At 36.2% G+C, this 27,004-nt stretch overlaps 1 protein-coding gene, 2 long non-coding RNA genes and 1 other non-coding gene across 7 annotated transcripts; 1 reads left to right on the top strand and 3 right to left on the bottom strand.

The window, feature by feature from the left end:
* Positions 1 to 3,263: 3,263 nt before the first annotated feature.
* Positions 3,264 to 3,336, bottom strand: TRNAK-CUU. Its single transcript has one exon. It is a non-coding gene; the product is annotated as a tRNA-Lys (tRNA).
* A 45-nt stretch (positions 3,337 to 3,381) lies between these two features.
* Positions 3,382 to 8,593, top strand: LOC112195908 (2-methoxy-6-polyprenyl-1,4-benzoquinol methylase, mitochondrial). Of its 4 annotated transcripts, none has more exons than XM_024336141.2 (9): positions 3,461 to 3,498; positions 3,979 to 4,082; positions 4,462 to 4,588; positions 4,693 to 4,754; positions 5,339 to 5,497; positions 5,603 to 5,747; positions 6,693 to 6,764; positions 7,495 to 7,603; positions 8,346 to 8,593. In XM_024336141.2, the coding sequence occupies exons 2-9, from the start codon at positions 3,989 to 3,991 to the stop codon at positions 8,445 to 8,447; spliced, it is 870 nt and encodes a 289-aa protein (XP_024191909.1). In that variant the 5' UTR covers positions 3,461 to 3,498; positions 3,979 to 3,988; the 3' UTR covers positions 8,448 to 8,593. The 4 variants fall into 4 exon arrangements, with proteins under 4 accessions (XP_040375211.1, XP_024191909.1, XP_040375210.1 ...); XM_040519276.1 differs by having other exon boundaries at positions 3,474 to 3,492; XM_040519277.1 differs by lacking the exon at positions 8,346 to 8,593 and having other exon boundaries at positions 3,382 to 3,494; positions 7,495 to 8,339.
* LOC121053001 lies at positions 8,479 to 9,312 on the bottom strand. The gene is made up of 2 exons (XR_005810494.1): positions 9,178 to 9,312; positions 8,479 to 8,845 (listed from the first exon to the last, which is right to left on the bottom strand). It is a non-coding gene; the product is annotated as an uncharacterized LOC121053001 (long non-coding RNA).
* Positions 9,313 to 17,993: 8,681 nt separating this feature from the next.
* Positions 17,994 to 21,861, bottom strand: LOC121052473. The gene is made up of 8 exons (XR_005809197.1): positions 21,741 to 21,861; positions 21,475 to 21,569; positions 21,255 to 21,318; positions 19,838 to 19,920; positions 19,116 to 19,165; positions 18,896 to 18,981; positions 18,720 to 18,804; positions 17,994 to 18,211 (listed from the first exon to the last, which is right to left on the bottom strand). It is a non-coding gene; the product is annotated as an uncharacterized LOC121052473 (long non-coding RNA).
* Between the last annotated feature and the right edge of the window lie 5,143 nt (positions 21,862 to 27,004).

The following is a 27,004-nucleotide window of genomic DNA, read 5'->3' as shown; positions in this document are numbered from 1 at the left end:
AACATGGAAATACAATCCAAAGAAATAAAAACAATAGAAAAACCTAAACAAATTGTCAGCATTGATGGTTTTCCACTCTGGCACTTGACGCTGCCACTAAACACGAAAACGTAGCGAAGGAGAAAAATTCTTCTATGACCCATAAAGAGAAAAAAGGGATTTGGATCCTCTAAAGTTAATTTACATAAATTTCATAAAATCCTAATCCTCCTTCTAATCTAATGAGTTTAACTGTGCCACATAAGCTAAAAATCTTTCTTGGATTTTTGTTTTTCTCAAATCAATCTTAACGTCGTTAAAATACCACACGAAAAAGAAGAAAGAAAGAAAAAAAACTTGTCTTCGAACTGAATTCAGATCGAATGAAATTAATTAGGGATTTCTAGTCATTTTTATTTCTCCTTTGCCTCCAATTCCTTCTTTGTGCTTCATTTGCTATTTCACTTGGCATCCATGGCTGCATTAACCATGAAACTGACTTCTTGCAGTTCTATTAATTGGAAAATTCATCAAGAAATAATGATCCTATGCTATTTAATTTGTTTTCATAAGTACAAATTTGATGTATTCTGTACAACATAAGTTTAGGGCTCCTGAAAATTTTGATCTGAAGATGCCCAAATTAAACATAGGAATCAATATATTTGTATAGGAAAAGCATGAAGACGAAAACTGATGGGAATGCACACATTGAATTTGGCAAGACTGGTTTTCCCTTGCTGCACGTTGTCCCTAATAGATTGAATTTCCAGTCATGGTTCAAGACTATCAGTCCTCATTGAAGATCCCTTTTTGAAGCTTGGTCCGTTACACTACAAACAATCCTCATGAGGATAGGAGGTCAAAGCCAAATTATGGCGCATGACTACCTTTCTACCAAAGGATGTTATGAACGCAGCAGTGCTTTGGACGCACTGGCTACAGAAAGATTGACCCGTTGACCACCTATCCAATTTTTGGTCAAAAATTGCCCACTTACTCCACCAAGAGTTTTTTAACCTCATTTACTCAATCTAACAGTGTTTGACAGTATTGCCCTCATTTTAATTAACAAATTAAACTCATATCTCTCTCTCCTCCCCCTCATCGATTTCTCTCTCTCTCTCTCTCTCTCTCTCTCTCTCTCTCTAACCTCGTCTCAGGCTCTCTTTCTCTCTCTCTGAGCCACCACGCCCACCACTCCACCGTCGATGTCGGCCTCCACCGCCGCCGCTCCGTCCCACCGTCGGACCACCAGAGGATGACGCCATCTAACTCCACGATCCCAACCCCTCTGGGCTTCGCCGGTTTTGTTCGTCAGATGTCCGGGAAGCTCTCCACGCCGGAATCGGGTCTGGGCTTCACCGGTTTTGTTCGTCAGATGTCCGGGAAGCTCCGAAGCTCCACGCCGGAATCGGGTCTGGGCTTCCCTTGCAGGTCTCGGACGACGTCAAAACTGTGGTCTATTGGGAGGTAATAGACAGATTATTGCCCCCCACTAATTTCTTAATTGTGGTTAATTAATCACTGAAATTAGAGTTTTGATAAGTCTTATGTTGTTTTGAGTTTATTAAAGTACAATAATCTGTCAATGATAGTTAAGTGAAGGGTTCTGACTTAAAATGAAGACATTATTTGGGGGCAGTAATGTGTCTACTGCCCTCCACTAAACCATTAAAACTTGCACCAGTTTCAAGGATTCACAGTGTATTGCACTTTATCACAAACAAATCAACAAGAGATGATTACTGTCTCCTAAGAAAGACATTATTGGGTAGCACTAATGTGTCTACTGCCCCCCAATAGACCATCAAACATTACACCGCTTCCTATGGTTCACAGATTATAGAAGTTATTCACACTCAAAACAACAGATAATGTCTAAAAACCCACATTTTGAGGGTCAATATTTTGTCTACTGCCCCCCACTAGACTGACACAAACCACACAATTTTTTTCATTTATCGACTACTGCAATTTAACACTACATTTACTTTGGAATAGCAGTTTTCAGTCCGTCAATAAATAAAGCAGTCATCATTGGCCCCCAATACAAAGTCTACTGGGGGGCACTAATGTAACAACTTTTATGGTTATGACTGCACAATAGCAGATAGCAGTTTTCAGTCCGTCGTCGATTCCTTCAGAAGGTCAACCCCGACCTCGCCGAGCTTCTAAGCGACGAGGACCGTTGGCTTGGCGTCGAGCTTGGCCGCGGAGAGCACGACGACGAGTTTCGGCGTCGCGATGGCGAGAGCAGGCGTCGTGGGCGACCTGCTGGAGGGATGGAGGGAGGGAGAGAGAAATCCGACGTCGTCTGGAGAGAGGGAGGGAGGGAGGGAGGGAGGGAGAGAGAGAGAGAGAGAGAGAGAGAGAGAGAGAGAGAGAGAGAGAGAGAGAGAGAGAGAGATCGGTGAGGGGGAGGAGAGAGAAATCGGTGAGGGGGGAGAGGGCAAAAAAGTTCCAAAAATAAATAAAAAGAAGAAAAAAAGAATTAATTGGGTAAAGGGGAAATAATCCCTTAGAGTGTTTTGGGTAAACGGGGTTAAAAAACAGTTAGTGGAACAAGTGAGCAAATTTTAAGCTAAAATTGGGTAAATGAGCATTTCCCCTTAATCTTTTTTTTTTTTTTTAAGACTTAACGGCAAGTTAGCGATGTTTACACAAAAATTTTAAAGATTGGTGATAAGAGTGATGTGTTCAATGTTAGGACCATTAGATTATATGGAGAGTCAAGATTTTATGAACTTGACATAACTTCACATCCTCCTCACTTTAGAGGAGACGGATCTGAAAAAAGAAGGAAAAAAAAAAAAGTGTGTTCCGAAGATAGTGCATTGCTACACATAAGAACAGTTAAAAAGAAAAAACATACAGAGTTGGAGAAATCATACCCTTAATGAAGAGAAAACAGTAGGAAAGCATAAATCAATTGGGAACGCAGGATTAAAGGAACCACTTACCTTACTTGAATGAAGATTCAAAGACCGTGTAGGGTATCTCCTGTGTTGCATAAACCAATTCCTCATGAATTTTAGTGTGTAGAAGAAAAGTTTGTCAATTAGATAAATTATCAATTGTGAAGAATCAAAACTGGCAAAAACTAAACCTGTAGAACCTCATTTGATCCGGCTTTAATTTTATCGATCTTCTTGTGTTGCAGTTAAGCAAGTATGCAATGGGAGAGATTAAAAAGAACAAAGGAAGAATGCTTTTTTGGAAAAAAGAAATTGAGTTTGAGTTGTTTGCTTAATTAATACTGATATGCAATTGAAAAAAGAAAACGCCCACCGTGGGGCTCGAACCCACGACCACAAGGTTAAGAGCCTTGCGCTCTACCAACTGAGCTAGACGGGCATTTGGTAGTGGTTGTAGGAAAAATTTTAGTAATTAACTGGTGAAAGTATAATACCAAAACGGTGAAAGCAAAAACAGAAGTATGTATTGAGGTTTCCACTCGGCGCTTTCGCAGATTGAGGTTTCCACTCTTCTTCTCTTCTTCCTCTCTTAACTGTGTAAGTATGTATTGCAATTTGTTTGAATTTCAATTTGATTAAAATTGGTAAATGGTTTTGCACAGGTTGTTAAATTGGTTCTGTTACATTTGATTAAATTGGGGGTTTAGATTGTCCACTATAATTTTTTTTTTCTTCTTTTTCCTTCTTGCTTCTTCTCCACCCCATGAATTTTCCAGTGATTTCACCTCGAAAGATTGCAGTTTTAACTTCTCCTTGTTACTGTTGGCTGCCGTTCATCATTCTGAACCTGTTCAATCTCTAAATTTTGGAACGTTGCAGAACTTGCGTTTTCTGTGTTGGTTTTGGGTTTGTTTCCAAAAATTCTGAGAATTGGGGATTAATTTTTTCAATGGTTTGGAGAGTGTGGTTGATATGAAATTTTCAAGTTTTGGTATTGATTGCTTTGGTGGAGCTTTCAAACCACACAAGGGATGGTCTTTTTCTTCATGGACCTTTATTTATTTTTTATTTTTTTGAACAGGTATACAGTTATGGCCTTGAGAACAGTGACGAGGAAGTTAGGGAGTAAACTGTCACCCAGGTTTTGTCCTGCATCTCTATTGCATTCTCATGCCACAAGCTTTGGTGAGTTCATGTCCATCTCTATTGTACTAGTTATTTGTAATTGTATTGCTCCATCTGTCATACATTTTGTTTACTATCATAGAGTGATCAAGAACAGTGGGTAAGGCCTAAGTGTAGTCTCTGTAACTGTCTGCAGTTAAAATTTCATGCAAAAAAGAGGGGGTGTTTTGTCTTTTGGTATGTGGAGCTTGGGTTCCGTAATATATTTCTGACATAGAATAGGCTGGAAACGAATGTTTTTCTTCTTCTCTTTAGGACTTTTCTTTACCCCCTTTTTTGTTTGCTAGACTTTATAAACAAAGCCATTAAGAGTTGTTTCAGCATTCTTTTGTTTCAGATGCCTTGGTTAATAAATAATTGGTCAGTGTTTGATCTGCAGGATTCAAGGAAGTACGGGAAGATGAAAAAAGTCAAATGGTTGGTAATGTCTTCAGCAATGTTGCTTCAAACTATGATACAATGAATGATTTGATGAGCGCAGGATTACACAGATTATGGAAGGATAGGTTAGCCTCTTGAAGATTTACTCTTGTGCTTGTATATCAATAAACAATTTGCATGATTGCACTTTCCCTTTACATTGCTTTGTGTCAATATCCCCACTTTTCAGATTGGTTTCCAAATTGAATCCTTTTCCTGGAATGAACCATCTTGATGTGGCTGGTGGAACAGGTGAGCTTGTGATACTCAATTATATGTTACATTTGTCAAACCGTATGGATTTCATTATACTTAAAATTATACTGTTACATTTGTCATTTATGCTTTACATCTTTAAATATCTTGTACACTATTTGTGTAGTTGGGTCAGCTTTTGGCATTTTTCATTAATCTTGCATGCTTTTCATAATTTATCAAATCGAGTTTGGGTTGAGGAGGGATCTGATCAAGGATGTGGACTGAGGATGCCGTAAGCCAAAAAAGGAGATATTTTTCTTACAACAATATATATACATATATTCAAACTTCCAAGAATAACTAAATTTCTGAAGTCAAACTGGACTTGTTTCCCTAGGGCGGATATGGCACCTTCCCATTCCATAGTATGGTGTGAATGGTGATATTGCAAATGCAATACCTGCTGGGTGCAGGAGTTCATCTACCAAACAAAAACCTTGTTCATGACATGAAATTTAGCTGCTTCAATGCTACATGACTATGTATCTTCCTTGTATGGTACAAGGTTGAAATCAATTGCTTGTGGTTTCTTTAAAATCTTTGAATCATACTGTTAAATCTGTTTTTGTTTCTGGCAGGTGATGTTGCTTTCAGAATACTAGACAGTATAAACAGCATCAAACGTAGAGCTTTGCTGAATGTTCTTGAAGATGATTTTCAGGAAGAAACTAAGGTGTATGTATGTGACATCAATCCCAACATGTTGAATGTTGGTAAAAAGCGGGCCTTGCTGAGAGGTAATAATGTTATAAACTTGGAGCTTGGTTGGATTGGACATTCTCTTATTCATGCGATAAAATATACTTCTTTTGAATGTAAGATTGGTGTACTGAAATGTATAGGTCTTGGAGAAGACAAATCCCTTCTATGGGTGGAGGGAGATGCAGAAGCCCTGAGTTTCGGAGATAATACAATGGATGGTTACACAATTGCATTTGGGATCCGGAATGTCACACACATAGAGAAAGCACTTTCTGAAGCTTATAGGTATTGTACCCAATTTTGTGCTGTTTGATAATAACAGATAATAACTAATACAAGGCAAACTATCACTGTTGTAGTCACCTGAGTAGGCGATCACTCTGACTTCTCTTCTCAGAAGAAAAATAGAAAAAAGATTACTTTTTTGTATATGCATGAAACTTTTTGTTGTATACAATTGGATTATGTTGATGTAGATAGTTTCATTGTTTTTGGCACATTAGGCTACAGCAATGTTTCTTTTCCCAAGTAATTGATAGTTATATAGGTTGAATAGTTACGCTGTCCGTCATTCTAACTGTGTATTTGGTAGTTTTCAAAATGATTCTTCCTATGTTGGTGTTTTTATGAATGAAAGGAAGGATATTGAGACCTCCGATTGCTGTCTCCCTTTCTCTTTAGATGTTATAGACAGCTAGATAAACAGCTACAACCTGTTTAAGACTATTGATCCTCTATTGCCTGCCTTACTTAAAAGTGAATTAAAATGTGTTAAATGGTTTCCCTAGCATATGATATATGGATACGTTCCCTTATCTAATAAACATATAGATGCCTTCCTGTTTCCTGGTCATATACTTGCTTGCAATACCAATAGCTAAAGCTATAGTAGGTAGAGAGAACCAGATGAATATCAAATAGTAATTTTTTGGTGTGGGGCAAAGCCAATTTTGCACATCTTACTATTTTTGTGCACATGAAGTTGTAAATTTTTCCTTCTATGGAAGAAACAAAGGTTTTGTTAGAATGGAAGAAGCATATATGGATAAGGAGTCCACAGCTGAGTTCTTGAGATTTGTCATTTATGTCTGGAGTTTTATAATGATAATGTTTTGTGATGGAGGTCTTTCTGATTGGGGGCAAGCTGCTATTATTTATTCTGTGGGAAGGGGTATCAAAATAGTTTGTAAACTGATTACACTTATTTGTTTTTCATGATTTTGTTAATAGGGTACTGAAACGGGGAGGAAGGTTCCTGTGCCTTGAACTCAGCCATGTAGAGGTACCTGTATTCAAAGACTTGTAAGTGATTTTATAGTTTCAGTTAAATTGAAATTACACTTGATAACAACGGTCTGCTGATATCATCCTAATCACTTTTGTACATGGAAATCATAGTCTCATGGTCTGCTGTATAGGATCTTCTTCTTAGTAATCTTAAGGAATAATTTTCCCTAACTCTATGATGTTTTTGTGGAAGTTTAACTACCCATCTCTCTACAAAAAGAAAGAAAGAAAGAAAGAGGGAAAAAAAAAAAAAAAAAAAAAAAGGTCCAACTACCCATCTGCTTACTAGAAATTTTATTTTGAAATTTCTTATCCCCTCAAGAATGAATAAAGAGGTAGCTTTGATTTGTTTTTTTCTCTTTCCAAGAGCCTTGTATCAGATATTATACACACTTGAATCTTTATACACATACCATTTTATATTAACCAAAAGGTGCCTGTAACTGGAGCTTAATGGAAAATAGTTTGTGCCATTCTCAATGAATTTCCATAGAGATTTAGCCAAGATTGTTATCATGAAGCTGTAGCCATGTTACAGTGGCCAGCCATGCACATTTCCGTGGTTGACACTTTCTGTTTCACTGTCCCTATTGCATGCACCACATCGCATGGTGTCAATGTCACCGTAATTGTGGGCAACACCACTCACGAGATCATTAATAAGGTTTTGAATGTGTTAGGCAGTCTATATTTTAAGGATCTGTGTTTTGATTTTTATGGTTTGTCTATTTCTTTGGTCTTGCAGCTATGACTTTTATTCATTCTCAGTCATTCCCACCCTAGGAGAGCTAGTTGCAGGGGATAGAGAATCTTATCAGTACTTGGTAGAGAGTATTCGTCGTTTTCCACCACAGGTTTATATTCATCTTCCCATTTGAATACTTTATTCCAGTATTATATGCATTTTGTTGGAAACTTCTTGTGTACCCTGCCAATTGGCATGCTACAACTAAACGTCAAAACAGAGCAACCATTTTGCTTTTGAAGAAAGAAAAAATGCTCAAACAGTTTCTTCCAAAGGTCTGAGTTGAACATGAATACTAGAGGGAAAGAAAGTAGTAGAAGTTGAAGTGCTCTAATTAGTGAAGTAAGTATAATTTATTGTCTTGTCTAGGTGCATTATGTTTTGCTATATTATATTTTAGTTACATTGCAATTTTAATTTACATAATTCATGATGGAAATAAGCTTACTTTAGTGTCCAGCTGAGTTCTTGTACTAAATAGTATATTGGATATCAAAATGCAGTAATCCATGTCATTATTTCTCTTTTATGCATTGGTGTACGTGATTTGGTAATTAGAAAGTTGGGAGTAAACCTTAGCCAACCTCTGGCCGCATTGCCTCGTATTTCAATTCAATTTAAGTTTGGAACACTTGAAATATCAGATGTTATGTATATAGCTATGAAATGTTTATACGGACTTAACTGAGGTGCTGCTGTGTTCCTTTTATTTTTTATTTTTCGCCTTTTCCTTGCAAGCATAATGAACGAGACATTTGGAATATGTATGTATGTACAATTCATCATGTTTGTACGTAATTTGTGGCTTTTGTTATATCCCCCTTATTATTCATCTGAATTGATGACTGCAGGAGACATTTGCTTCAATGATTGCAGATGCAGGTTTCCAGAAGGTTGAGTATGAAAATCTAGTTGGAGGAGTGGTAGCGATTCATTCAGGATTGAAAATTTAGTAATGTACTTGAAAAAAATTTGGTAGTTAGGTTTCTGTTAGCTCTTCAAATCGAATCCAAGAAACTAAGTAGGTTACAATAAATAATATAAAGTCAATTGATTTTTTTTTTCTTTTGGTCGAATAAAGTCAAATTGATTGGTTGTATATTGTGTCACAATTTCATTGAACGAGCCAGAAGAAAACTGGCTTCAAGTATGACAGCATGTTCATTTGTTTGGATTACGTGGTGAATCAACCAATACATGAAAACTATAGCAGATCCACATTCCTATGAAACTACAGAATTCGTCCAGATACGTGCCCTTCTCTGTGTGCAGTCTGACCAGAAAATGAATCATCCGTGGTACCTGCCCTTTTCTGTGTTCATTTGTTTGGCAACACAGATGATGCCAGCAGCTGTGAGCCATTACAAAAGTTATAATGTCATCTCCGTGATGATTATGTATAACATTACTAGGCTACTAGCAAAGCATGGTATTAACACGTAAAATTCAATCCCTTTTTCTTTAGGCGCAAGAAATTACAAATAACCCAAAGTTACAATTACCATAAACACAACTTTTAGGCCTTCAAAGGAAGCCTACGCATACAGGAGAAAGAGGGAGGAATAAAAGGAAGCAAAGAACACTAAAATGTTGAAGAATTCCAAAAAGCTTGATTTTGAAAAAAAAAGTTTAATCTACAGTGCAGTGGTGCCAAATGATAGAACTGAGTACATTGAGAAATACCTCCAGCGCATGCAACAGGAGCTCAGAATAAAGTCTTTTGTTTTCACATGTCTGTAAAAGCAAATCAAGTCGATAAATTAATATCTGAAGAAAAAATAATTGACGTAAAGCAGAGATGCAAGAAATGAACAACCCCCTGTAATTTCCCAAGTACGATGGAAGGTACATGTTGGATTTTATAGTAATCCCGTCCACCTTCCTCAAGCCTAGTCAAAAATTTAGTACGCGTGTCGTCAATCGATAATTCTTTGAGGGTATCGATATATCTCAGCCCTTCTGGAACTTCCTTCAATCTTACGCAACTTGTAATGTGTAGTCAACAGACTAGGCATGGCTCCTTCCTCCACCCTCCACTCTTGTATCCAAAACAACTGATGAAGAAAAAGATTTTCAAGACGAGAAAGCCTCCTCTGGAAGAGACCAATGTTCTTACACTTTCATAAAAAACATGGGTATTTAGTGAAAGAGGTTTTAAGTTTGGCAGCTTCTCTAATTTTGCCAATTGGTCTTAATCCTTGAGCCCATGACAATAACTCAACGATAACTTGGTGAACTTCGGGTAGTACTGGAGTTCTGCCGGTAACTCTTCCATTAGCCCAGATGCCTCCAGGCTCCAGCTTGTACACATAACGACAGCTTAACAGTATTTCTCTTAGGGCTGGGCCCTGGTACGGTAACCGACTCTTTTAGGCTGAGCCGACTACCCTACCGAATGAGGCGGTAATTCAAAAATTAGAACCACTACCGTCTCGCCAAAACCGGTAACCATACATTTCGGTTACCGAGTTTCCGGTCGGTTATGGCTCGGTTACAGCCCAACCGAAGTGAATAAATGGGCTAGACAAATATTGAAAATTTTCAGCCCAGTTACACAATCAAACTGTGTTAGGTCCTTTTTTTCTGATCAGTTATTCAATGGATACCAATTACTCAACTTAGCCCCAATAATATATCTTCATCAAGTCTATTTCTCACCTTCTTATAGAGATGTGAGTTGTAGACTTGGTGTTTCTCTATTTTAGCCTTTTTCCAATTCCACATTACAAGAAATCAAGAATACAAGTTTAGAAATCATGTGCAATTCTGATTTCAAAGTCTAAACCTACTTAAATTACATAACTTCATAATAGGAAGTACAAATAAACAAAAATCTGCTTCTGATTCACTGATTTGATGACTTCAATCACTTGACAAAAAACAAGCAGCTATATCTTCAGGCTTCAGCACCAATAGTTTGCAGCATCCAAATCTTCATACAGCAGTTGTTGTAGAAGAGTTTGCACCTCCCAAATGCAGCGCAACAGTTGCTTCAAAGTAAAAAACAGAAAACACCCATAATCACATAATTAGCAGAATCACATAATCACCCATAATCACCCGTTTCAATGCAAAGTAAAATTTTAGCACCCATAATCACATACTTCTTATACACAAAGTTATAATCAGATACTTATACACAAAGTCAGAATCAGATAGTGCATGTATGAAATAATCAAAACCCATCGAAGCACACACAAGTTTAGTTACCTAATCAAAGACCTCGATCACCTCTCTGCCTCTACATAAACTAATAAACTCTCAACTGAAATCCATGGTCAATACGTTGAAGCTTCAAAGGACTTTCCTACCAAAACACATATTAACATATATATTAGATAACCACGATCAATTGCAAACAATCAATTAAAAAAAAATCAACAACAGATTACATTTTTTTCATACAAATTAGACTAAAAGGAGTAACAAGAGTACAAGACTAAAAGGAGATAGATTTTACCGAATTTTTTGTGCTCTGAGCCACCACTTCAACACCTTATAAGCCTCTGAGCAACCACTTCAAAGTTCAAACAAGCAGCTGATCTAGGGTTGGGTCGAAGGATTTGGGGATTTCAAAAATCAAATGATATTGGGTTGAAACTTATGTTGGTGAGGTTCTCATCTTGCGTAGATCACTAGATCGTGTTTTTGGGATTCGATTGCCCAAAGTTTTGATACAATTGGGGCTGGATTCAAGAAATTGTGGTTAGGTTCTTAGAGGAAGAGAGGGTCGAGAGAGAGAGAGGCTGCGGGCACAAATGATCTAATTAGACTGACCCCCTTAGGTTATCCCGTGGTCTCCACTAAGATCCAACGATTGTCATTCATAGATGCTAGAAATCAACGGCTTAAAACATACCTAGTATTAAAAATAAATAAAAAATAATAAAATTATATATATACGGCTGGTTCGGTACTATCGTATATATATAATTCGACGTACCATTACCAAGCTGACTACGTATATACGGTTCGGCAGAATCGAACCAGACCTTCGGGTACCATTTTTGTCAGCACCGACAGTGCCGGTTCGGCAGGTTTCCAGCTAGTTTCAGCAGCTCCGGCATTTTAAGCCAGCCCTAGTGTAAATAGCACAATTAGGATTGGAAAACCCTAGAACTCACTCTCCCTCTCTTCTCAGCCGCTTCCCTCTCTCTCTCTCTCCTGACCTCTTGTTCCCTTTTTCTTCTTCTTCCCTCTGCAACCACCGGAGACTCCAGCTTCGGCCATCATCTCACCACACCGCCACCACCAATCGACGCAGCTCCTATATCCGACCTAAACCCGAGCCCAGCACTGCCATGCATCATCTCCAGCCTCCGCACAAGGCCACCAAAGCCGCGACGCTGCTGCCTCCCCTAGTCCTCCGACTTCTAGCGATCGATTCAAACCACCACTACCATGAATCGAAGCATCAGTTCCTAGAGAGCAAAACCCGAACCATAGCCTCAAACTTCGACACCGGAAAACGCTGAACGCCTATCGCCCGAATCTGAGACTCTACATATCGTCGTTTTCCACTTTCCATCCATGTTTGGGTTACACGACCGCCATGGATGAAGTCAGCACCTCAATGTCTAGCATGACCTTCTAACTCCGAGCTCCAATTTCGGCAAGAGCCGCTGTCGGCGCGTGAGCTGAACTAGGGCCGCCGTGCTCCACCGCCGAACTTCCAGACCTTCTCTACTAGGTAAATTCGTCACCTTTCTTTGGATAAATCCTTTTAGTTGTTACAAATCGAAGCCCTAACCTGATTGTTTAATCTGAGATATGAGGTTTTGTGGAGTTAGCGATTTAGGGATTTTTTGGAGAGGAGAAGCTCCTGAGATAGTTTTGATTGATATCGACAGAAGGGTAAGAACCTTGAACTATGTTTTGGATTTGGAATTGGTTGCGGGAATTGTTTATTGATTGTATTATTTATGCTAGGGATTCATATGGTTAATGGTTGTGGAATGCAGCTAGGACGGAATTGGTTTCCAAGTTGGAGAAGAAGAGATGGTAAGTTTTGGTCTCTACCAATTCAAGGCTTTGGTATAGTGACTATAAAATTCTAGAGGTTGTTATCGAATGGAATGAAAAGTTGGTATGCTGCTTGAATGGTTAATGCTCCTTTGAGTGATCGATTGTTGTGAATTTAGCTTAAATGTGGACAAGCATGACATGGCTAAATGTTTGGAGAAGGTTAGTGTTGTTAGTTAAATTGATGACGGAGTTTGAATTTGTCATATTGTAAAGTAAATGGCTGTTGTGAAAGAAAATAAGGAGTTTGAGTAATTATCAATGTTGAGTGGGATTCGGAAGTGAAAATGGTAGATTTTATTTGATTGAGTTAAACTAGGATATTGGATTAAAGTTATGAAACCATTACAATTAGAAATGCTTTCTTAGTTATCATATCCCGGAATGAACATAGTAAACCAAATCATACGGGGAATGGTAAATGAATGTTAAAACAAAATAAAAACATTTGAGTTGAACCGAACTAAATTTAAGGGACATTTGTGTTAAGTTTAATCACCATATCTCAAATGGTTCAAATGCCATTTCATTTGGATTATTTGGGAATGGTAAGGGTGTTTGTTGCTTAAGAAAGGAATACTAGACAATGGCATCATCTATTTAACCCGAACTAAATTATCGAAAGAAATATGATCACCATATCCCGAATGAGCTTACCATTCTAAGTGAATTGTTCGGGAATGGTTTCTGATAATTATCGATCATGGGTTACTTGGTGAATTTTAAAGTAAGTTATGAATCAATTACTTATTGGTATGATTTTTGTTAAAGGACTCGAGCGTGTGCACATGAAATTGGAAGAAGTATTGAAAGTCAGAAACAAAGCTAAGTTTGGGTGAGCACTTCATATCTAGGTAGGGTGAGCTGTCCCTTCCTTATTAGAGGCTTTTCGATATATGTGGAATGCTATACTAAGATAGTATGTTGTCTGCAAGTGCATTTTTCGTTGTTCATTAGTTGATGCCTCGTGATACCTGTATTTTCATAACTGATAATTGTTGTGCAAAAACCGAGGCTAGACTTGTATGTTGAGATACTGTACCCATTGTATGTAATTTGTACTTATGACCTGAAAGTGAATGGGACTTAGATGTGTTGATTCCTAGGGATCCCAGGGTGTCGATAACCATGAACCTCCGGAGGGGGCTATGCTCCTATGTTTGTTGAGGAAGGGTGAGTACCGACAATGAACCAATCATATGAGACTCAGGGCCAGGAAATGGACACTTTCGTTACTTGTAGTCACAAGGACTACAGAGTAGTTGGCCGGTTCTCAAAGGATGACGAACCGGGTCGGTCACCAATTTGTTTTAGTTTAGCCGGTAGGTAAGTATCTCGGAGCTCCAAGTTGTGTGAAGCATGCTGCATATGTTGTATCAAAGAGAATAAATGTTTGTGGTTGCCTCTTTTTAAAGTATTTTTGATAAACGTGCACAATAATATGTAGTAAATATTTTCAAGTATATTTTTTTCAAACCTAGCATGGTTGGGTCGGCCCTTACTGGGTATGCTAGGACGAAAGCTCACCCCTAAAACAGTATGCAGGTTTCGAGCATCTAGTCGAGGAGCGTACAGAGGAGGCACATGGCCCGGCTTGGCGCATTTCTCTTTGACTTCATTAAAAGAGGGTTTTAGTCCCTTATCGGATTTTTGAAGTCACTTATTTATTTATTTATTTTCTACTTGCTTATTTTCGAAATTTCGACAGACCCGTAACCCTGGGGCGCGTCTCTCATACTTGTTTGTACTTAGTGATTTGTTATTTTCCAAATTGGGCTCCTATTGTAAGCCCAAATCCTTTAGCCCACTTTAAACTCCGCTTTTGAAAATATGCTACTCGGTTGCTAGAATGATTCACCCAAAGAAAATGTTTTGTAAACCAACAAACTAAACCTAAAAGGCCTTGCGGTTTCGGATTGATGAGTCATCGGGATGTCATTCGTGACAAGTCGGTTTCTCATTGGCTCGGGATCGCGGCACTGTGGGACCCCCCTCTCGGGTCACCACATTGGTGAATGAAGTTTTCAGAGAAACCCAACAAATAAAAAGTCAACCTTTTGACTCTTTGAAAATAAAACGTTTCGAGAAATTATTCGTCCGAAACACTTTCACTCCACCCCAAAACCAACGAAAGACACCCAAAACTAATAATCGCACTAATCAACAACTTATTAATTTCCGAACATCATCAAAAATTCAGGGTATTACATAGTTTAAAAATTTCCTCGCTGACATTGACCGAATCGATTAAAATCTCTCCAAAATTAGTACCAGTAGGTAGTTTCAAAGGTGAGAAGCTTGGATTGCCTAAGAAAGCGGGCCATGGCGACCACCACCTCACCACTCAGGCCGCACAAAACCCAGATCTGCGAAACCCTAGCAACACCCTTTTTCCCCAATTCTTGGCATGTGGCATGGGAGTGTTTCTTTAACCGAAGATAATACATATGGTTAATCTTATCCTTGTGAGTAGCGTGCAAACTGCTATTCATTATAGAAAACATACAATAATAGCGACATGTAAGATCGTAAGCTACTTAGTTAATTAATACTTGTATAAGGTTAGCATCCATAAACTAAGCGCATGAGAGCTAACAACGTACGATATTGAGGTCTACGCAGAGTAGCGTGCAACCTTTTCATGAAGAACCCAAGGAGTTGCATTGGATTTTTCTAGTGAAGCTATGATTATAAGTTTATAACTAGGATCAGCAAAAGGAAAAAAATTTGTCAAACAAGATTTTCCCTGATTTCTTATATGCACAAGCTAATTTTGATGCGGCTCTCAACTAGAACCTCGACAAAAATGAATCGAAAACTATTCATTTGCGGAATAGCGATGGTGAACCAGCAACTTCTTTCATGCAGAAATTGTACAATAATAATTGACATATTGAAGAGGCACTAGACACTACTACAATTTGGGCCATAAGGTGCCGACACAGCCCACCAATATGTTTCGGTGTTCTTTCGATATTGGTTTATCACCGTTATGTTAGATCGGTGAGTTTGTGCAGAGACAGCACCGATCATTAGTGGCCCAAATGTAGTTTTGATTAAATAATTTCAAAGTTTTCTCAGAGGCCATACTATTTTGTGTCCATATTTACAATCCAGCCACTACGTCACATCCGCTGTCAGCAAAACAATGCTTTTTACGTGGGTTGGCAGGAAAACCAACTAACATTACTTCAAAAAAAAAGCACCGAACTGGGGAAGATTCTGACCTCATACTTGTGGCATTGAAGCTTCAGCAAGGTTGCACAGGTACTTTCATTACCGGTCTAAATCTAATGCTAAAATGTCTTATGTACGTTTGAAGAGAAAATATAAACATAAAATATGATAACTTGCGGTTCTATATGCATGATATTTCATAAAGATTTGAAATATAGGTGTGCCTATGTTTGTTTCGATGAACTTTGTCATTCTCTGTTAAATATGTTTGAAATTTTGATAGATTTTATTTTATTGCAGCTGTTTAATTTATTATGTTTATGCAAGTTATTAGAGTACCTTGGTTACTAAAAACATAACAAAAACAGTCTATATTGGCCACTATTATGATTGAAAGAAAAAGATATGCATACATCAGTTATAAGCAAAGCCTCACCTCTGAGGTTAACAAAGAAACTAGAGACCTAAAACATAAATTGGCATCAGTATATCTATGTTATCCAGAAACAGTCTACCTTTGCTATCAATATTCAATCACGCTGGTAACTATTTGCCCTTTTTTTTCTTTCTCTAATCCTGCAATCCTTATTGTTTGTCCTGAGTTTGCATCCATTATGTACTATTTCATTTATATCCAGAATCCCCCAAACCTTAGTTTGGCAATGGTTTTTCATTGAATTTTATCCTCATTTACCTTGTCTTCTATCCATGTTGTTTCTGAAACTGTTCATCATGTGTGAGGGAGGAAGTTATCAATAGTCTTGGCCAGAAAGACTGTTGGCCATCCCCAAGTGATATAGCTTTTGAAGTGAATTAATTTAAGCTGATTAGTAGATTTATGAAATATTTAAAATGCTAGTGGAACTTGAATAGAAAGCTGGTACAAGCTGACCATAGGAATATAATTTTGAAGGAGAGCATAACTATTGAGTTGGATAATTCTGTTGCATGTAGGTAACCATGGTTGAAGCTAAGTGTGTCAAAAGTTTACGTGATGTATTTAAAGAGGTATGATGCTAACTATCGAGTGTTGATATAGTGAATAATGCCCTTAACAACTCCAATTTTATCATGTGCAATGTATATTGTGAGACCTCTAGCAATTGATATTAGAAGTAAAACTTGCTAACACATGAAAGATAATACACAATTCTACAGGAATGGAATTTATTTTGGTGATTGATAAGTGTGGTAATAAAGTCCGGTTAAGAAACAATGCACCTTTGAACTTGTCGGATTCTCAATATTTTGCAACTTTGTGTATGTTGTTGGACTGTCAATTGTAAAACTAGGGAAAATGATTCTTTCTCCTTTTGATTTCTCCATAATCATCTCAAAACTTGTTGATTTGATATATTTAAAAATGAACTGATTTGTGTAATTTTTGCACAGGATTTTGCGATTATTGTCCTCACCAATCCAGATTGCAATCCACCAAATCAGAGGTGCAACATTATAGACATTTTACAGTTACATAGTCTTTCTCAACAGGTTGTATAGGTAGTTTACGTATTAATTTAAGAAAATTTTGGTTATTTAGATAGATTTGGACTCTCAGAGTGTTCTGTTATGATGTATACACACTTAAATAAAGAGTATATATTGAAATCATTTTGACTGTGCTGATATTTATCCCTAATTGGATGTATATTTTTTCATTATAATTACCTTTTTTTTTGTAATTGAATAGGTGTATTTTGATTTATATAATTTGTTTAGTGAAGTACGTAGCCTATAGCTAAGAGCTAAGTTGGCACCAAAACATTTGATGCTTATTTTTAGAAACAACCCAACAAGTTTTGCCACCGTTCTGAAATAGTGTGAAAAAGGGAAGGAGTAGTTGACAGTATAGTGGGCCCGGAGTAGACTTTGGCAGCCTTTCCCTTGGCTTGATTTGAAACTGAGACACCATTGAATGAATTGGTGTATTACTAGCAAGATAGCCGGCTCGATGCTGCAGATTTGTTTGCTTGTCGGGGTGTTTCTAATCCAACATTATTATGTTTTGTTTGAATTTTCTTATGCATATTTCTGAATTCAAGTGTATAATGAAATAGGAACCCCAAAAAGAAAAAGAAAAGGAAAAAAGATGATGTAGAAGCCAAGATTACAAAAATAATGTAACTGATTATTCAAAAAAGTACATGGAAGTACCTATACCTAGAAACCAATCTAAAACAAATCCAGAGACGGAATTATGGTCAGAAAACAATAGCACCTAAAATCCAGATGCAATAAAAAAATGTCCAGTATGAAAAACTCCGATCTAAAAATTAGCAGAGAACCAAAATCAGGGGAAGAGAACAATAAGTTGTGAAGTTCAATATATTGACGACATAACTAATAGAATCCAACATTCATAAGAGAGGGAGATAAACAATCACCAAAGCTATAGTAATCAATTCTTTAAACCTTTGCATACGTAAGACTTCATGTGTTGAAATTCCTTGGCTAACGTCCTCTGCATGTGCTCACAATCTGAAAATCCCCTGCTGAACTAATTCTCTAAGTCTCTGCACTGTTCTTGCAATAAATAGAAAGAAAGTTACAGTCTTGGCTTCCTCTACATATTCAATTTCTCAATCAGAGCATGTAGTCTTTTTATATGTAGTACATCTTTCTTTTACTTAATTTCACAACATCAGCATCAATTTTTTCGATGTAGGAATTAATGACTGTGTAAGAGCCTTATCTTTGAGAGGTTCGAATGATCTTTCATATCCCAGTAGTTTCAATGCAACAGCTTGGTCTACCCCAAAAATCTTAGCTAATGCAAACTGAATCATAAGCAAGTCATATCCCTTTAGAGTTGTGAGAATTTGTATTCAATATTTGCAATATGACTTGCTCATGATTTAGCTTGCATATTAACAAATTTTACAAAATCGGATAACATATCAGATGTCTTTTAACCCAAAAGAGTTGGAAGTACAATACCACGTTTTAGACACGAAAATAGTCAGTAATAGCTGCTCTTAAGTGTCATGACATATCTTAGAGACCAAAAGTACTACCGAGTGATTTACCTTCTAGCTTTCTCATCACAAACCCAATAGTGAACACCATGTCGACCACTGTATACCCAAAGAATGTCATTGAAACCAAAGTCATCTGCAGAAAAGAAGTTCACAAAACTGAAAATTCAAGGGTTTTAAGTTCTAACAACATATAGATCAGATGCCAATGGAAAAAATATTCCTACCTCAATGGGCAGTGTCAATCACTTTAATAGCAATTGTCATAAATGGCCAGCACTCCAAGCACACATCAACTCCTGAGCAGCAGCATCTAAGATCATTGTAAAAAATAGTTTGTCAAACATGTGGTAAAGCATTCATGTCAAAAGTTCAGTTAGACTCTGACTATTTACAATCTTCATAATTCAAATGGTTGATTCCCTTACTATATCAAAAATCAATTACCTCTCCTCAAGGTAGCAACCGTTTTAAGCATAAGAATGCATCTTTGCAGGCTGAAACATAAGAAAGATTAGAACTGAAACCAGAGACATGGCCTTGTCAGAAACACAACCATACACAACAGTTAAAACCAACCATCTGAAAACAGAAGGGAAAACAAAAACACCATGCATAGGAATTGTTTTGATCTATTGGTGTGCATTTTTTTAAACTTCAAATAATTCTTGTTTCTATATGCATTCCAAGATCTACATGATTCACCTATCTACAGTAAGGGCATGTCTTGCTCGTTAATGCTTAGTTTTGAATAAGCACATTTAGGCTTTTCTAATAGAATATTGAGTTGACAATCTTATTCAACATTAATGCTTAGTTTTGAATAAACACATTTAGGCTTTTCTAATAGAATATTGAGTTAACAATCTTATTCAACATGATAACAATCAGGTCCAAAATCAAACCCATTTAAATTTCTATTTGGGACCTGAAAAGGACTATGACCCGCATGATGCCAATACTATCGTGAACTGAAGAAAGCAACACAGATTTGCTCGAAATAGTGACAGTCATTTCTGCCTCTATATCCTAAACTTCAACTATACAATTATTCAACTACACACCCAAAAATTCCCCTTACTAACGAATTTCCTTCCTTTCAAATTCAACCATGCAGGAAAACCAATCACAGATCTGAAAAAAAAAAAAATGAAGAGAAATTAACTCACAGAATCAGCTGTCCAGTTAGGCAATTTGATTTGAGTGCTGCAGGGTCAGCTATTGAGTCATGACAGGTGAAAACAATGGAGACCTAAAAGAAACAGAATCCTCAGAAACGATATTCAACTAGGATTGGGAAAAAAAAAAGGGAACAAAAGCTAGCTTAAGATTGGATTCATATATTCATTCATTTCAAGCCCAACTAAGTTTCACACACTATTCAATTAAAATCAATATCTCCCATTCAAAAGGCCATGAATCATTATTGGGGGGGGGGGGGGGGGGGGGGGGGGGCGAAGAGGTTTCTGCATTGAAAAACATATTCATGCAATTGAGAAACAAAGTGAGAAAAAGATAGAATATAAGCCACAGAATAATGCACCACCAAAGCTGATTCCATCTCGCTTTTCTTTCTAACTTTTGATTCATTCATTGATGACTTGTATGCAATAGCAAAATATCACAGATCCCACAAATCAAAACCAAAAACAGGAGCAATTATGAACCCAGGAAGCAAGCAAGATAGATAAAAAAATTGAGAAATTTGAGCAGTGATCTGAAAATCGAAATGAAAAGTAGCAAGATTGAGAACTTTGTTCCCATAATTGCATGAATTGTTACTCAAAGATAACAATACAGTTCAATCTAAAGTAACTTGCAATTACTGTATCAATGAGTGAGATCCCCAGTCAGTGTGATCAGGGTGCTTGCTTGCTTGCTTGCTCTGTCTTAAACCCCTAATTTTGGTAAGCCCCCTCTCTTCTTTTCAATCTTATCTTTCACTTTCTAATTCAATTTTTAAAAATTTGACCCAGTCAATCTTAGTTTCCTTAACAACCCATCATCTGCAATTTTGTATGTCAACATTGATAATCTCTGCGCACTGGTACTTCTGTTCCTTTGGTTATTATGATTTAACAATCTAAACTTTTTTCTCAAATTTCACTTGTTATGAATTAAGGAAACTTGGTCATTGTTGCATCTTGTGTGTAACTCTTTGGAAACATATATGGTCCTTCAACTGAATTCATAGTAAGTTTCAATTATACCATGTTTTCTTATTTAACCTTTATTCCTTCAGTATGGGATAAAAAAAATCCTGTGTTCATTCCTTTGAGTTTGTGTATTACTTTCCATGTTAGACTCACAAAATAAAATAGTCAATTAAACAGAAGCAATCCCTTCTGTCATTTTGATACCAACAATGTAATATGAAAAGTGTGAATCATCATTTGGCAAATCATAAGCAAAGTGATAAAAGAAAGGAACAAACTTGAAGCAAAAACAGTAAAACCAAAAGAAGCATAAAATCAAAGTTAAAAAGCAATAATAATGCAATTACTAAAGCATTCACACCCAATAAGTTCTAAGATATCAGTAAAAGCTTGAAACAGAAGGAAGCAAGTTTGTTGCCAATTAGAATACCTTCTGAAGCTGAAGAAGAGCTCATTTTTCCATTCATCTTCTTCAATCAGCAAAGCTAAGCACACTGCAAAAATATCAATACATATCATTTAGGAAAATTTAGAGAAAGAAAAAGCCAAAGAACCAAATATCTATTCACCAAAACATAAACCCGAATCCAATCCTTCACCGAAAAAATTTAATCAGCAAAGCTGAGAAAGATCCACATCTACACAAATACCGGAAATCCATAGCAAAAGTCCTTTCTTGGCCAATAGAACACCTTGGTGTCCACGATTAAGCCTCCAATGGCAAACTCCACCCTATCGATGGACACTGAAAACCCAATTCCCAATCAATCAATCCATCCAAAAAAAAAAAACAAAGATGAATTCTTCGCAGAGAAATTAAGGAACCCAATTCCCAATCAATCAATCAATCCAGAAAAGGAAAAAAAAACAAAAAGATGAGTGAAATTAAGCTTTGGGGAGTGAGGGTTTCGTTTACTTTTGAAGGGATGGCCTCTTCTTCTCTCCTTTTTTCCTTTATTTACTTCGCTTTATCTCTCTCTGTGTCCAGCAAATAACCAAAACCCAAAAGATGAGGCCCTCGTCGCTCTCTCTCTCTCTGTCTGTGTCGTTAGAGTGGAGGTGAAGGCTCAGTAAATCTACAGGTGGCAGCGGATAAGAACGTTATTTATTTTTTTTGAAATGAGGGGGATAAGAACATTATAGAAGAATGGCAAATTCTAATTGAAGCAAAAAATAAGGGCAAAAGCGTCACTCCATTTCGGGCTGAGTGAACAGTAACTCATCTTTGGTTTATAGTAAAGGCAGAAATATCAATTTGGTCATCGAATTATGTTTTGTTCGACACTTTGGTCATCCAACTTTTAAAAACTTCACTTTGGTCACTCAACTATGTCACCGTATATCACTTTGGTTTTTCTTTTCTCTCTTATCTTCAAGGGTATTTAGGAGATAATAAGTTTTGCCCGTCATTTTTATAACTTAATCTAATTTTTCCTGTTTAAACATAGAGTTATATGTTGATTTACACTTTTTTTTGGACTTGCATGCACATTCGCATCAATTGTTCATCATCAGCTAATACTGAGATCAGGGACACAAATTCAAGAAATGCTTCAAGTTCTTGGGGTAGCTCTTCTTTGTGTTAATCCATGCCCCGACGAAAGGTCGACAATGAAAGATGTAACAGCAATGCTCAATGAGATCAAGCATGAAAATGAAGATTGTGAAAAATCAAATTTTCTCGGCCAAGGAGCTGTGACAAACAGGAAAACTGCAGTTTACAGTACTAGTTTCTCCAATTCATCTGAACCTCTAATTGGTTCACCTTCTTGTTTTCCAAGATAAAAGTAAAATTTGAATAGATTGATGTTGTTTTGAGAAAGATACTGTGCAGTAGCAATAAGACATGATATCCTCTTTCACTATGATTCAGTAAGAGTAAAATTGTACTTTAGACAAAAAAGAACAAAGTCTTTATATGTTGTTGTTCGCTCAAAAAATTTAGGTGCAAACAGTTGTCACCAGCAAGCATTTATTTTTTGGGGATTTGTTCTTCCCCATTCTTCATAATTAATTCAAGACTAGGGTGAAAAAGAAGAAGAAAAACAAAAGGGTGTAGGTTACTCAAAATACATGTACTATTAATTATGTAGTATATTGAGTAATGTTCATACTATTATGAAAACTTTTATGTTTATTTCTTAATATACATATATGTGTATTAAAAACCATATTATATAAAGCTAACCATAGTATATAAAGCTAATATTTAGATAATCGGTAGATTCAGTATTTACCAAAACCAAACCAATTTTTTCGGTAATTTTCGATTTGGTTTTATCGATCTTAGTTACCAAAAAATTGGTTTACCAAACCTAAAGTATCAGTTGGTATTCAGTCGGTTTGGTAATTACCAAACCAAGTAGCAGCCCTAACTAATACAAACCCAAAAACCATAAACGAAGAGCCCTTTGCAGTTTCCCCTAATTCTCACACACCCTTCTCTCTACTACTCCTTCATCCTCTCTGGTTCTTTCTCTTTGTGGCTTGAAATCTATTAAACATAGAGACGGAGAGAGAGAGAGTGAAAACCTTTTAGCTTACAGAGAGATAGAGAGAGAGAGTAAAGTATACGTTTGACCCGCAATCTCCATCACAACTCTTTTTTAACTGGGTTGACAAATATGGCCTTGTTTATTAGGCATGTGAGGTTCAATTGCCACATTTAAAAGGAGAAAATAGACAGAGAGACCAAATTGATATAGGTGATATAGTTGAGTGACTAAAGTGAAGTTTTTAAAAGTTGGATGACCAAAGTGTCGAGTGAAACATAGTTTGATGACCAAAGTGATATTTCTGCCTATAGTAAATGTTACATTAGAAACTAGGGTAAAGACCACTGACATCAAAAGGGTGGCTGCATAGTGGCTAATGTGATAAACAGTGTCAATTGTAGCCAACTCACACCAATAATGGATGGTGTCCTATAGCCAGATTTCTAGTAGTGACAGTCATTAAACAAGGATTCCTTTGAAAGACTTTATTAAACAAGAGAGCTAATTAATTGAAAACGAAAAAAGTTTTGAGTTAATTCGATTCAAGTCCTTTTTGTTATATAAAAATTAGATCTAGTCCGCGCATATTTTCTTGTTAATTGCGGTCCATTTGCTTTTTTTAATACTCCAATTTGCCCTTAGAACGAAATAAGGTAAATAATTTCAAATTCACTAATTAGATCACAATTTTAGCTCAATTTTAAATTTTAAATTCAAATTCCAAAATTTAGAATTCATCAATAAATAATTTTCAGACAAAGAACACTAAATGCAGTCATATAAACTCAATATACCTAAGATGTAGGTCTAATACTTATATACCTACATTATAGGATGAAAAACATTAGAACAAAAATTCAAACATTATTGCTTCATTTGTATCTATATAATAGGTATTTAAAGTTGTATCGTAGAGATTTAATCTACCTAGACATACGAAGCAGGAAAAAAATAATAGAATATATTCCCAATCTAATCAAAAGGTACAAATATGATATATAGAACTTATACCTAATTAAAAGATAAAATGTATGAAAGAGAAAATGTGAGATAATGAGAGAACCTTAGATATAGAGATATAGAGAAACTTGATTTTTTTTTTAAACTTGTGAAATCTTACCTATAAATAAGGCATGTAAATGTGAAATAAAAATGTCTAATCAAATTCTAGGACAAATCTTACCTATAACACCATAATCGATTCTATATTAAAGGTAAGCAAAAACTTCTTACCAAATCTACAATAAAGGTAGCTGCGAATTGAAAATGTCATGTTAGTAAGACATAAAAATGATCTAAGAAGGGAGAAGCCACAAAAAAAAAAAATACTAATGTGAAAGAAAAAGCTAGAAATAAACAAAGAAATGAGAAGTATGTGTTGGAAATAGGATATGCATGGAACAAGAAGAGGGAAAAAACGATGATTCGGTAGAAAAAAAGGAGGAAGAAGAAGAAGAAGAAGAAGACAATGTGTGATAGGCAAGATCAAGGAAGAATAATATCTTAATATATATAGATTCATCTTTTGAATTCAATCAAGAAACTAATAATATAAATTAAAGTCAACACATTAAATTTGCTAATTTTACATTAACAAGATTGCAATAATTTAGGATTTCCATTAATATATTGGCTTTTACTGTTTATTGTGCAAAATATATTAAATAAGAGTATGTTAAGAATGAAAAATTTAGGTGTTGAGTCGGCAAGATAAAAAAAGAAATAAATCCAATGTGGCAGTTGAGTCATAGGACCGCGATTAATAAAAAAATTCATCCGGACTGCATCTAATATAGGTTGTGAGTTTTGGACTTAGATCTAATTATTTTTGTGCTTTAAACCAAACATACAGTAGTGCAGTTGGTTACTTCGCAATCAGTACTATACTGTAAATTTGTCCCAGCCATTTGAGTGCCTAGCTCTTGCCAGACGGCTGCGCCAGGCTGCTTGTATCGAAGAAGCTGCTGATTTCTCCCATTGCTCGAGCTCTACTTGAGGTACCTCCCTAGTAAAATGCCACCAATAGTTTGACACAATGCTTTTTAGGTCGCTAGCCCTAAGAGCAAATGCTTCGACCTTTTCTTGGGACATAACAGTTCTAGTTGAGATGGGTAAGTCATAATAAGAGGGACATTTGAATGCCCACTTCAAAAGCTCTTCTCCATAATAATCACCTCGCTTTAACCATTTATTGCTTGAAGAACCACAGCTTGTTTCTGCACCAACGTTATTACTAACTGTGTAAGTCCATGCGATGCCTTGCGTGATGAAGAGTGTCATCCCAAGTGGTTTCCCCTCTTTAATAATGTACTTGTCTTCTATGTAAATGACTGGCTTTAGATGCTCACAAATCACTTTCAACATTTTCTCATTCAAATTCTCAAGCATTGGCACCTAATTACGTAGATCAGTAATTAGTTATGGCATGAACATATACAAGAGAACTTATACACACACACACACACACGGTGTACTAATGAACTTGATTCTAGTAAGTAGCGAGTCCTACTGTTGAAGAGTTTGGGATGCATATATATTTGACTGAGATAAAAGAAGAAAAAAGTACTTACTTTCTTTAGTGAAGCCAAACAAAGAAGGCGCGTGATACTTTTTTTGTACTTTATGGGATCATTTATTCTACACATCAATATCTTTGTTTTCTTCAATTTTGTGTATGTTTTCAATTATCACCGTCTTGAGAGGTTTTTTCGTTTTGTTCGTTGTCTTCAAATCCATAGAGCTCTTTGTCATTGTCTTCAACTTAGAGAGATCATTTTTAGATAACCACAAATCTATATCTGGTTTCATCAAATGCTTCTTTTCTTTCAGTTTAAGCTGATTTGATCTTTCTTGTGATTCCTGCATGTATGCTTGTTCCATAACAAAAATGTTCATGATGGATTCATTATTTATAAATCAATCAGGTGTGAATGCGTATATGTGTGTGCATGCATGCATAAATACGTACATAAGCATTTGCAAATACCAAAATTATGCTTAGTTAGCAGGACTAGATTATAGAAGCCTAGCTTGGACAATATATTCATATGTATGAAAACGTATAACAATACTAAATATCTGTATACAAACTATATATACCATTATACCTGTGAAATCTGTACTTTAATATTAGATTTGAAGTTCTTTTTAGTTGTTTGAAAATTGAAAAGGGTATAAACGGCATCTCATATGGATTAGCACGTTGTAAAAGAGTATTCTTAATTTGTCAAACTATTTATATCAATTTTCATGGAAGAAGCATTCCTAATCAGTTTATTCATCAGTTTGTCCCTTCAAAATATAGATCAGTACGCAGTTGAGCGTGTAAGAGCATCTTTCGCAATGCTAGCCATTTTTGAGTCAAATTTTAACTAAAGTAGCTAAAAAGTTATTTTAGCTAAAGTAGCTAAAAAGTTATTTTAGCTAAAGTAGCTAAAAAGTTATTTTAGCTAGCCATTTTAAAATTACATCTGCATCAATGCTCTTTATTTTAACTATTTTTAAATTTATATTATTTTTTAAATGAAGATTAAATAGTTTAAATGTATTTATAAGTTACATAAAATAACTTAAAATGAATGTTTTAAATTATAGAGAGCCTCATTCCGCTCTCTATATTTAGGAGTGAGATAACTAAAAGTTATAATAGAGAGTCACTTGCAGCTGCTAAAATAGATAAAAAGCT

The sequence above is a fragment of the Rosa chinensis genome, chromosome 4 (genome assembly GCF_002994745.2).
Source record: "Rosa chinensis cultivar Old Blush chromosome 4, RchiOBHm-V2, whole genome shotgun sequence".
NCBI classification, from domain to species: domain Eukaryota; kingdom Viridiplantae; phylum Streptophyta; class Magnoliopsida; order Rosales; family Rosaceae; genus Rosa; species Rosa chinensis.
Note: the sequence above shows the minus strand (reverse complement) of the source record. Positions and strands in the feature narration are given on the sequence as shown.